The 12,615-nt window shown below is 54.0% G+C and overlaps 1 protein-coding gene across 3 annotated transcripts; it reads left to right on the top strand.

The window, feature by feature from the left end:
- The first annotated feature begins 1,829 nt into the window (after positions 1-1,829).
- On the top strand, positions 1,830-9,786 carry LOC102444765 (trypsin-like). Of its 3 annotated transcripts, none has more exons than XM_089772622.1 (6): positions 1,830-2,119; positions 5,452-5,535; positions 6,123-6,279; positions 7,237-7,490; positions 8,180-8,319; positions 9,594-9,786. In XM_089772622.1, exons 2-6 carry the CDS (start codon positions 5,490-5,492, stop codon positions 9,744-9,746), a joined length of 750 nt encoding a protein of 249 aa, XP_089628748.1. In that variant the 5' UTR covers positions 1,830-2,119; positions 5,452-5,489; the 3' UTR covers positions 9,747-9,786. The 3 variants fall into 3 exon arrangements, with proteins under 3 accessions (XP_089628748.1, XP_089628747.1, XP_089628749.1); XM_089772621.1 differs by having other exon boundaries at positions 1,833-2,160; XM_089772623.1 differs by having other exon boundaries at positions 1,836-2,160; positions 8,183-8,319.
- Positions 9,787-12,615: the final 2,829 nt, after the last annotated feature.

The following is a 12,615-nucleotide window of genomic DNA, read 5'->3' as shown; positions in this document are numbered from 1 at the left end:
ACAAAACCACACTGCTAATGATCAAAATGTACACATAAGCAAAATGTGGCTTGAGAACTCGTTGGAATTCAGTTTAAGCTCGGCGTGTGCTGGCAACAACTCTATTTAAAATCACAACATCTTCTGTCAGTAAATCACAACCGCCTCATCCCACCCTGCCTTCCCACAGTTGTGAGCATTTATATTGCCAAAACTCATTTTTGAAAAAAAATGCTGAAAAAGAAACTTTGATGTCAACATTAGCGGTTTGGAACAGGTCCAATATGAGGAGAGATTAAAAAGACTGGGACTTTTCAGCTTAGAAAAGAGGAGACCAAGGGGGAATATAATAGAGGTGTGTACAATCATGACTGGTGTGGAGAAAGTAAATAAGGAAAAGTTATTTACTTGTTCCCATAATATAAGAACTAGGGGTCCCTACATGAAATTAATAAGAAGCAGGTTTAAAACAAACAAAAGGAAGTTTTTCTTCACACAGCAAAGTCAACCTGTGGAACTCCTTGCCAGAGGATGTTGTGAAGGCCAAGACTATAACAGGGTTCAAAAAGAGCCAGATAAATTCATGGAGGTTGGGTCCATCAATGGCTTTTAGCCAGGATGGGCAGGGATGGTGTCCCTAGACTCTGCTTCTCAGGCATTCCCTGTTCTGGTCACTCCCTATGGGGCACCTGGCATTGGCCACTGTCGGAGGACACGACACTGGGCTACATGGACCTTTGGTCTGACTCAGTCTGTCCAGGCTCATGTTCTTACTAGCAGACTGTTATCTCCTCCCCAGTCCACCCAGGGCCTGCTCCTTTCTCTCCCACTCTGCCCCTCCCCCCCCCCCTCCCCCCCCGAGCCACCAGGGGCCTCTTCTCTCCTTTCTCCCCTTCCCCCAGCACTGCAGCCAAGGAGGGGGTGGGAAGGGTTTGGGGCTATGTACTCAGTGTTTTGGCAGGCAAGATGGCAGAGCCCCATCGGTCCCTCTGCAGGATAGCTCTCCCTGTGCTCGCTGCCCCCCAAGGGGCATTCTCAGTATCATGTCCCTCCAAACCGCAGCCCCTCCCTTTGCATGTTATGGAAACCAGTCCTTTTCCTGGGGCTTCCAGTTCTCCTGGCACAACCAGACCCCGACCTTGCTTTAAGTTAGGAGAGGAGGAAGCTGCCTGCCAAATTTGGGGGCCCTTAGCTCTTTAGGAGTTCTTGGACAAACAGACTCGCAGACGGACACACAGACAAGACTCGCAGACAGGCACACTCTAAAGTAGATATAGGGAGCGATGCTCTGAGCCACTGAAATGGCACAAAATAAATATCCGATTCTCCTCAGCCAAACAACAGGCCTATGTGCGGGCAAGGGCCGCCCAGGTGTTTTGTCCAATGGGAGGCTGATTCCTCTGTGGGTGAAAGAAATAAGACATGATCCCATTGGCATGGGTGTCTCGCAAGCCTCCCCTTCAGTGCAGCGTATGGCCCAGAATCAGCACTAAGCAAATAGTAATGGAGCGGCGAAGAGAGCTGGCGGTGGCTGGCAGCCGTGGGTGGAAGAACTGCTGTTGAAATAACTCCGTGGTAAACAGCTGCTGGTGAATGGCTCTTTCTTTCTTTTTCTTTCTTTCTTTCTTTCTTTCTTTCTTTCTTTCTTTCTTTCTTTCTGCAGCACCTAGTCCTTGCTCAATCTGTGACTCTAGCCAAACTAGAGCAATACTCTCGTAAGGTTAATTAAAGGGGGGGGAACAGCTGACACCTCGTCATTAGGAGATTAACAACTGCAACAGAGGCGTCGCCTCGCCCGTAAAGCCACCCAGCTGCCCCAGGGAGAGGCGGAGATGGGGCACCGTGCGGTTAAAAGCAGCCCAGCCTGGGGAAGAGGTAGGAGAACCGTGTGAGGGGCAGAAAAGCAGGCGAGGGTTGGTTCTGCCAGGCGTCGATGTAAGGTTCCATGTGAGTTTGCAGCCACTCGTTGCTGGGCCGGCCTTTGAAGTTGTTCTCTGGGTTACAGCCAGACCCACCCTGCTGGATTCTCTGCAGCGTGGGCGGTCACAAGAGCTCCCACCCACTCCCGGATGTATAGCTGGGACGCGGCCATCCTTTCTCTGGAGGCGACAGACAAAGGACAAGTGAGCGCTCAACCCTGGTGAGGAGCAGCCTGAGAGGAAGAGCGGGCCAGGAACGACGGTAAAGGGGCCTGGGCTTCGCTCAGAGGGAAGGACTGGGGGAGGCAGCCATTGGCTTGGGGAAGGCAGCAAGTGAGGACCGGGCGCCTCTTTCCAACACAGCCTGTTGGACCCAGGAACACACCAGTCAGGGGATGGCCCAGATGCCATGGCCACGGCCCATCCTCCAGGAACCTCCTTTGACCCAGTTACAGCCGCGACCTTCACATCGTCCCCTGGCAGTGAGTCCCACAGGCCCCGGGTGAAAATCCTTCCCCGAGTTTGCTTTAAGCCTGCTGCCTAGTAATTTCACTGGGGTCCCGTGATATGAGAAGGAGTAAATAACACCTTTCTATGGACTGTTTCACCTTTATAGACCTCTTCCTTTAAATCCCTCCTTATATGGAAGCTGTTCCATGCCCCTCATCATCTGCCACCTTCTCTGTACCTTTTCTAGTTCTGATCTCTTTCTGGACAGCCTCTGCACATTGCACGGGGGTTTTCCAGGCACTAGCCACTGTGACTCTAAGACCAGAGCTTTAACAGGGTTCAAAAAAGAGCCAGATAGATTCATGGAGGTTGGGTCCATCAGTGGCTGGTAGTCAGGCTGGGCAGGGGGGGTGTCCCCAGCCTCTGTTTGTCAGACGCTGGGAATGGGCGACAGGGGAGGGATCACGTGGTGATCCCCTGATGTGTTCACTCCCTGTGGGGCACCGGGCACTGGCTGCTGTTGGAGGACAGGGTACTGGGCTTTGGATGGGCCTTTGGTCTGACCCAGCCTGGCGGGGCTTATGCTCTTTCTTCAGTGGTAACAACTGTCAGTGAGCCCATCACTTTGCACTCGGAGTTGGGACGATGTTTTCCAAGGTGCTTCTCTTTTCACTGATCAAATGGATTTCATTTGCCACTTGCTTGGCCAGTCACCCGGTAGGCTGAGATCTCTTTGTAACGCTTGGCAGCCAGCTTTGGACTTAACTAGCTGGACTAATTTTATTATCTGTCTGTCTATTTATCCCACCCACACCCTCTATCTATTGATCCATTGATCGTTCTGTCTGTCTATTACCACACACACCCTCTGTCTATCTATCTATCTATTCTCATACACCCTTTCTGTCTATCTAGCTATCTATCCACACCCACCCCATCCATCTATCTATCTATCTAGCTAGCTATCCCCACCCGCCTATTTATCTATCTATCTATCCCCAACACCCCCTCCATCTATCTATCTATCTATCTATCTATCTATCCCCATACTCATACCCCCACTCTCTCCCCTGACATTGGCACTGCTAAAAGATCCATGTGCGGAGGACAGGCCATGCCCAGATTCTAATGGGGAAAAGGGGAGAAACAGGAGATTTCTGGGTTTCTGATTTTGATGCCCCCTGACCAGAGCTGTCCCAGACGATAGGGGAGGGGTCATTCTTTCAGAAACAGGCTGCCGGAAGGCAAAGGGCACTAGGCCTTTGGGGAAGGGACCAGCTTTTGGCTCTGTGTTTGTACAGCGCCTAGCACCGTGGGCCCTGTCTGCCACTTGCAGCTGCTCCTGTACTACTCCCAATCAATAACCACGATAAATACAAGCAGTGAGGGAATTCACTTGTTAAGGGGAAACCTCAGGGACATTGGTGTAGCTGCAAAAAGAATCAAGCTCTCAAACATGCCCCCAAAGAGGTCCAAGTGCCATTGGGGGCGTGAAGAGCTACTGAGCTGGGTTAGTGCTTAGGACACCTGGGTTGTAATCTCATCTCTGCCACAGGAGCCACTCATTTGGCTGGTCTGTGCCTCAGTTTCCCCACATGTAGCACAGGCATGGTGATACTGACAAGAGCTGGCCAGGAAATGCTGACTCATTGAAATGGAAGTTCAGCTGGATTCATGCCTGGTCTCCCGGTCAATCACCTACTGGGCTACCTCAGAGTCAGGGAGACCAGGACAGATGAGGTCTGCAGCGCAACAGGTCCCCAATCTCAGCTGAGTCAGGGCCCATGTGTCACTATCACAGGAAGGTGTGTTGTGATGAGAACACTTAGGAATGGGGTCAGGATTCTTCCCTGCTGCCTGTCATGGGTGGAGTCATCAGAGGCAGAAAGCGTATAGCCTGTCAGACTGCCCCTAATGACCGAGGGGAGGAGAGAGCTGCCACGGGGGGTGGGGAGGGGATAGAGGAGAGAGCAGGAGCTGCTGGGGGCAACCTGGAGGGGAGAAACATGTCTGGGCAGCACCACGAGGGCCTGAGAGAACTGCTAGCTTCAGAGCTAGGTCTTGAGTATAAGGGAGAATGGACCGTGCACCAGACCATGGGGCATCTGCCATGCGGCCCCCCTGGAGTGTGACTTTGGATTGGTCTGGTTGTCACCTGGGGCGCGTTCAGATCCCAACAGGATGCCTGTCGCCAAGGTGATGGGTTCGTGGGCTCCATGGAGGAATACCTGAAATTGATCTGGGGGAGGCAGGGCAGCCACGCTGCAATTGACATGAGGGGCGGGCAGCCACGCTGCATTTGACATGAGGGACAGGCAGCCACGCTGCAATTGACATGAGGGGCGGGCGTCCACGCTGCAATTGACATGAGGGGCGGGCGTCCACGCTGCAGTCAGTTCTAGGGTGGGGTGGCAGGGGAGAGTGGAGAGAAGAGAATTGGTCTGGGGGAGGGGCACCAGGGAGGGCTGTTTTGGGGGTGCAGGCGGGAGAGACTGGGGCCTTGTGTTCCTTGAGTAACCTGGGAGTATGGATTGGGGGGGTGGAGAGGCTGGGGAGCAGGAGTAAAGGATGTGGGGAGACTGTTCAGTGTTTCCTAAGCAATTAGCGGAGCACTGCCCAGCAGTGATTCAAATGCCGCCCAGCCGATTAGCAGAGCACCCACAGCTGGTAGCGTGTGTTTCTGCTGGTGGTGCACATCCACACATGCCTTAGTGCGTGCAATATAATTTATTCCACACATGGATGGAACATTGCCCAAGACCATCAGATTTCAGCTTGGGAAATTTCACAATATTGGCTTTTCATGGCAACACATTTTCGAGATCTCCTGCCAGGAAGAAAATTCCCATCTTGCTGCAGCTGTGGGTCAGAGAGGGACGTAGTGGGAAGGAGAGGCCAAGCGGACCCTGTTCTCCTGGGCAGTGCTTGGACAGAGTGGGAGGGGTTGTCGGGGCTCAGCAAGGGATGGCTTGCGAGGGGCTGTGGGCACAGCTGGGACTGTGGGCACAGCCAGTGATGCAGGAGGTGCGGGCGCAAAGCAGCTGTGGGTGGTAAGGGGGGAATCCCTGCCCCCCGAATGATCTGCATTTGATCCCCCACTTAGTGACCTGCCAGAGCAACTCGATTCAATACCCGGGCAGGATGGCCATGGAGCTGCTCAATATTGTGTTGCTGCTAGTGCCAGCAGGTAGGCGGGAGAGTGTCTGTGCGTGTGCGTGTGCGTGTGTGTGTGTGCGTGTGCGTGTGTATGTGTGCGCACCTGCTGCCCCCTGCTGGAGGGGATGAGCCTTGTTCTCTGTGTGCGTGTGTGTGTGCTGCCCCCTGGAGGGGATGAACCCTGCTCTGTGTGTGCGTGTGTGTGTGCTGCCCCCTAGAGGGGATGAACCCTGCTCTGTGTGTGTGTGTGTGTGTGTGTGTGTGTGTGTGTGTGTGTGTGTGTGCGCGCTGCCCCCTGGAGGGGATGAGCCCTGTTCTGTCTGTCTGTCTGTCAGCCTGTCCAGCCCTGCTGCCTGTCCATCCCTGCTCTGTTCTGGATCTATGTCTGTGTGTGCATGTGTGTGTCCCTGCCCCTTTGTTTGCATTTCCCGTGAGGGCCAATTCCCCTTTTGCTTGTCCTGGAGTGACTCAGCGGTGACTCCCCTCAGTCAGCGAGGCGGGCTCCTCAGAAAACAGGGGTGAGCCTAGTAGAGGCCTGGGGTGTTTATTAGTGACTGTCACACGCACGCGCCCTGCCCCAGCCCAGCCTAGCAGGGTCCTGTCGCTCTCCCCTTGCAGCCCTGGCGCAGACGGACACGCGGATCGTCGGGGGCTACCCCTGTGAGAAGCCCCAGCCCTGGCAGGCCGCCATCTTCAATGAACACCAGCTGTACTGCGGGGGGGTGCTCATCAACAAGGAGTGGGTGATGACGGCCGCCCACTGCGTACTGAGGGGGTAAGTGGGGGGGGGAGCTGCTGACCCCAGCTGGAGAGGGTGGGCCCTGATCTCTGTGTGTTTCAAGCTTAGGCAGTGCCTGGCACAACGTGGCCCTGATCTCGGCCGGGGTCTGGGCTGTGCCCGGCACAACAGGGCCCTGATCTCAGCCGGCGTCTGGGCTGCGCCCGGCACAACAGGGCCCTGATCTCGGCCAGAGTCTGGGCTGTGCCCAACACAACGGGGCCCTGATCTCGGCCAGGGTCTGGGCTGTGCCCAACACAACGGGGCCCTGATCTCGGCCAGGGTCTGGGCAGCGCCTGGCACAACGGGGCCCTGATCTCGGCCGGGGTCTGGGCTGCGCCCGGCACAACGGGGCCCTGATTTCGGCCAGGGTCTGGGCTGTGCCCGGCACAACGGGGCCCTGATCTCGGCCGGGGTCTGGGCTGCGCCCGGCACAACGGGGCCCTGATCTCGGCCAGGGTCTGGGCTGCGCCCGGCACAACGGGGCCCTGATCTCGGCCAGGGTCTGGGCTGCGCCCGGCACAACGGGGCCCTGATCTCGGCCGGGGTCTGGGCTGTGCCCGGCACAACGGGGCCCTGATCTCGGCCGGGGTCTGGGCTGCGCCCGGCACAACGGGGCCCTGATCTCGGCCGGGGTCTGGGCTGCGCCCGGCACAACGGGGCCCTGATCTCGGCCGGGGTCTGGGCAGCGCCCGACACAACGGGGCCCTGATCTCGGCCAGGGTCTGGGCAGCACCCGGCACAACGGGGCCCTGATCTCAGCCAGGGTCTGGGCTGTGCCCGGCACAACGGGGCCCTGATCTCGGCCAGGGTCTGGGCTGCGCCCCGCACAATGGGGCCCTGATCTCGGCCGGGGTCTGGGCTGCGCCCGGCACAACAAGCCCATGCAGCCTGATCTCTTAGCTGTTCTGTGGTCAGTTTCCCCCAAGAGCCGCTGTTTGCGTTTGCTTCCAGCACCACTAGCATCCGTGTGGGCGAGTACAACCTGAGGCAGATGGACGAGTCTGAGCAGGTCAAGATGGCGGCCAAGTCCGTTGCCCACCCCAACTACAACCCCGCCACCAAGGACAATGACATCATGCTCATCAAACTCAGCAGCCCCGTGCAGCTGAATAACAACGTGCACCCCATCGCCCTGGCCAGCTCCGCCGCCCCGGCTGGGATCGTCTGCCTGGTGTCCGGCTGGGGCACCACCACCACCCCCAAACGTACGCTGACCCACGTGGCACGGCGGGGAACCGGGGACCTCTGGCATCTGAACTCATGAGCCATTACAGCTTGAGTGAAAAGGCCCAGCTGTCTTAGCCAGAAGTGCAGTCTGTTCTGTCGCCACTAGAGGGGAACACTGAGTTTCTCACATACCTCCTTTAGCTGGGACGGGACGGGATGGGACCTAGGAGGGACAGAGGGGGGATGGGAAATTCCCGTCCCCTAAAAGATTTTCCAGCTAATGAGAAAAATTCCCATCCTGAACCATATATTCTTGTTATATGAAAAAAATCAGTTTGGGGTCCATCGTGACCTTTCGTTTACAGCACTTCAGAAAGTTTCCTTTCACTTTCAGACTTTCCCCCTCCCTTTTACCCTCTCCAAAATGTCAAAATAAAATATCGTTTCCACTCCAGCCCCTCCCCCACAACATTTCCCCATTTGAACCCACTGAAAAACTCTTTGCAGTTTTGAACTCCATTACCCAGAAAAGCTTGGAGTTGGGAGAATGGCCGAAAACGCCCCCGTTTCTTGACAGGGTTCAGCACGCTGAAAAGTGTTGCTGCAAAACCAACTTATCGGCTTATTCCCCACGTGCCGTGATTTCCCCGTTTTGTAGCCAGAGTGGTGTGCAGGAGAATTCCGATCTGTTTACCGCTGATTGTTCTTTTTCCCCTGAATATACCAGCAGCCTCGTTCCCAGCCCTGCTTCAGTGCGCTAATCTCGAGATCATCTCCGATTCAGACTGTCGAAGAACCTACCCCGGCTTGATCACTGACAACATGCTGTGTGCCGGCGTGCCACAAGGGGGCACGGATTCCTGCCAGGTCCGAGGGCTTATTGGGGACGCGTTGGGTAGACATGCCAGGGAAAGGGGATCCAGTCCCGGGAAAATTTTCGAGCATCGCAAAACTTTTCCTGTCCTGAACCAGGAGGACAAATCGGCCTCTCGAAAACATTCACGAACCCACAAGGCCAACAATCTGATTTTCCCAGCGGTTTTGGAATCATTTCTTGGCGTCGCGGCCCTTTACAAAAGAAATGATGATACCAGTTGCTTTAAACTTTGAAACGAGCTGTCGTTTCGAACCAGGGGACCAGGAATGGTTCCATCTGAAATTGTGGAAGCAGGGCATTTTGATCATTTCCGGAATTCTTTTCTGAAAAATTGGCCAAATCTAACCCTTTCCCGTGACAAATGTCAGTGCTGACGAAGCACCTCTTTTCCATAGAAAAGGGGTGAGGATCCTTTTTTGGGTCGAGGGCCGCTGAAAAATCAGCTGGGGGGCCGCACAAGAGTGAGAAGCAAAAAAAAACCCCAAAAACCTCATTGGCCCCCCAACTGAGAAGGAGAAAGATGCTCCCTTCGTGTGTTAGTGGGGCCAGGACTAGTAGATTTTGTGGGGGACCTCAGGCCCTGGGGTGGGGCCAAAAATGAGGGGTTCAGTGTGTGGGAGGGGGCTGCCGGGAGCAGGAGGGAGAGCAGGAGAGCACAGGAGCAGGCTGGGAGGGGAGCCCTGAGCCTTGGAGGCCAGAGTCAGGCAAGTCAGGGGCCACATACGGCTCCAGGGCCATAGGTTCCCCACCCCTGCAAAACATTTTATTGAAACATTCCCGGTGCGCTGTGACGGGAAGGGGATCGGGACCTGCTGCTGGCAATGGATGAGTATCCTGGGGTCCCCCTTCTTTGCCCTTCCCGATGTTGCAGCAGCCTGTGTGTGTTGGGGGGGGAAGTATTGTAGCCAATTCCTCACACATGGGGCATCGGGGACCAAATCTGCCACTGCTGGGCCTTCCAGGAGCCCCAGCAACAAGGAAGAAGTTGAATGCAGAGGCCAACAGAGCAGGGTCAGTGGGGATTTTAGGGGTGGGGCTTCTGGACTGAAATCGACACAGGGCAGGGCCAGCCTGAGTTCTACCCAGCCCTGGTCCTTGTGCAGCTTTATGCAAATTATTTCAGCAGTTGATTTGCATATTTGCATCTTCCACCACTGTGTGCTTGCCTGCTTCCTCCCCTCTGAGCCATTGATCTCCCCATCCCACTCACCCCCATGTCAGGGAGGGAGCACATAGCTAGTGACACAAAGTTCTGTCTCCACAGGGTGACTCCGGGGGTCCGTTGGTGTGCGGCAGGTCCCTCCAGGGTATTGTGTCGTGGGGGCTGGAGGAATGCGCCCTGCCTAACAAACCAGGTGTCTACAGCAAGGTCAGCAAATACCTTGACTGGATCCAGCAAACCATACGGGCCGGGTGAGTCACCCCGGGAGCCCCAATAAAGCCGAGGGACACAGCCATGCCTCCGCGTCTTCTTCTCTCCTCGCAGCGCCCGGTTTCCAGGGCAACGGCGGATGCAGCGCTGCCATGGTGATGGGTCTTCCAGTCCCTCAGCCCCCGAGTGCATCTCGCTCTTGGGTGGAGCTGGCCAGAGAAATGGAATTTCTCTTCATTCGGACGCAGGCTCGAGGCCAAAGGAAAAGTTGTATCAAGGGCATTTCCTGCACAAGGAAATGCTCTCCAAAAGGGCTTGTTAATTGCTGCGAAAGCACTACCCGTGGTGTCCAAGGCCAGAAGGGGTGTAGAGGCTGTTCCTCACTCTGGCACTTTGCGTGGAGAACATGGGGGCTCACAAAAGAGTTTAAAATACCCTGCCGCTAAAGGCTTGTGTTAAACACTCCCCAAGGTCATGGATCCCTGGCCTTGGATTGGTATCGCTGCCACCACCCAAAAGCAAAAACCCCTTTGAGAACCCAGGAAGGCGCATTTGTGAATTCCTTCCTGTGGCTACCCTTGAGCGCTCTCACCCTTCCTCTGGAGGGAGCTTGAAAAATTGTAATTTCTCTGAACAGTTTGGCTTTGCCATCTCAGGCACTTGCATATGAAGCCTCCTGTCTTCTAGGACGCAGGAATCAGAGCATGGTCTTAAAAGGGTGACTTTTAATAACAAAGCAAGGAAACACACTTGGTGACACAGCACTTGGTGGCCAGGTGTTAAAGAGCAACTGTTCTTAAAAAAAGGATTCAAACACATAGAATTCTTCCTGGGGATTCAGTTTGGAGCGTGTAAAGGGGGTAGCTACAATGGGCTCAACACAGAGAACTCCAACAAACCCCCAAATAAAGAAAAAATCACCTGATCCTCTCTAACTAAACATCCCCTGTTCTACTCACATCTCTGTTGTTTTAAGAGTTAGTCCTTCCCTAGGCGTGGATGTTGCTGGATTCTCCATGCTTGGCACCCTGGCTTATTTCATGTCCTTCAAGGCTGCTCTGGACACACAGTAGGCTCAGGAAGGGATCTCTGTTTCCAGTTCAAAAGCCAACACTCTCTTTCCATTGGCTCTCCTGGTCTCCTGCCAACTCACTTCCTGCTTCCCTAGAATTCCTGGGGACTCTCGAGGAGCCACTATCTATGGTTTTAGCCCTTACGGGCAAGATAATAAGGGTTAGGTCTCAAGAGTTAACCACTGCGGAAAGACTTTAGATAACTGAATGGTTGGAATGTCCAGAAAAGAGTAACTGAAGCAAAATGCAGGACAATGTAGCACTTTAAAGACTAACAAGATGGTTTATTAGGTGATGAGCTTTCGTGGGCCAGACCCACTTCCTCAGATCAAATAGTGGAAGAAAATAGTCACAACCATATATACCAAAGAATACAATTAAAAAAATGAACAAATATGAAAAGGACAAATCACATTTCAGAACAGGAGGGGGATGCAGGGGGGGGGGGAGGAAGGAAGGTAAGTGTCTGTGAATTGATGATATTAGAGGTGGGGAGAGTGGGATGTCTGTGAGCTAATGGTATTAGAGGTGATAATTGGGGAAGCTATCTTGGTAATGGGTAAGAAAAGAGTATTACACACACCCCCATTCACCACAAAGGGGCATAGGAGGGGGATAAATTCCCTACTCTAATGCAGATGCTTCACGTGTGACTGTGGGCAAGTCACTTGGTGCCTCAGTTTCCCATCTGTAAGCTGGAGGTCAGCATGCTTCCCTGTTGCACTGGGGAGCTGTGAGGATAAATACATTAAAGTTTGCACGGTGATGACGTACGAAGATGAGAAGGACCAAATAAGTACCTGGGAGTACGTCTACACTTGCTCCCTAGTTCAAACCAGAGATGCAAATGTAGGTGACCGAAATTGCTAATAAAGCGGGGATTTAAATATCCTGCGCTTCATTAGCATGATCTCGCCGGCGTGTTACTCCACTCAACAGCTGTTTCGAAACTGTAAGTGCACCCGGGACACGTTAGTTCGAACCAGACCCCTTGGTTCAAACTAACGTTACTTCTAATTTTTTGACAACCCTAATTGTCATTTTTTGAGAAGTAACATTAGTTTGAACCAAGGGGTTTGGTTTGAACTAATGCGCCCCGGCGCGCACTTTCACTTTCAAAACAGCTGCTGAGTGGAGTAACACGCCGGCGAGATCATGCTAATGAAGTGCAGGATATTTAAATCCCTGCTTAATTAGCAATTTTGGTTGCCTACATTTGCATCCCTAGCTCGAACTAGGGAGCAAGTGTAGACGTACCCTAAGACAGACAGACCCTATGGGTGAAATAATCTGTTCTAAGGTACAGAAGTGCCTTGCTATCAAGAGTGTGGGTCACACCCACAGCCTGAGGGCGCTGTGCTCTGGAAAGCAGTGGCTCTGGCAAGGACCCAGACATTCTGGTGGAACCATGAGTTAAGAGGGTGAGCCTGACCCTGAGCTGGAGCAGTGCGGGGTAGCAAGTAGAAGCCAGGCAGCTGGGCCCCTCTGCATCCAGCCAAGAGGAGCATATGCCCAGCTTTGGGGATCTGCATGTCAAACAAGACGTCAGGAAACTGGGGTTCAGCAAAGAGTGGGAGTGATCCAAGGGCTGGAAAACCAGCCTGCGAGCCAGACACTGACGGTGCTCAATGAAGTGAGTTTCTTCTGGAGACAGCAAAGAGGTGATTCGTTTGCTGGCTCTTGCTAGCACTCTGTGGAGGAGATTTTGGGAGGCAGAGGACTCTTTCACCTGGCAAAAAAAGGCAAAGCGAGCGCTGACAGTGGACAGGCAAATCCAGACCTGAAACAAAGGGCAGACACCCTCAGTGGGGAGAATTGATCCTTGAAACATGTGCCCTAAG

The sequence above is a fragment of the Pelodiscus sinensis genome, chromosome 22, assembly GCF_052426305.1.
Source record: "Pelodiscus sinensis isolate ZL-2025 chromosome 22, ASM5242630v1, whole genome shotgun sequence".
NCBI lineage: Eukaryota > Metazoa > Chordata > Testudines > Trionychidae > Pelodiscus > Pelodiscus sinensis.
The sequence above is the reverse complement of the archived record's forward strand: the minus strand, read 5'-3'. Positions and strand labels throughout refer to the sequence as shown.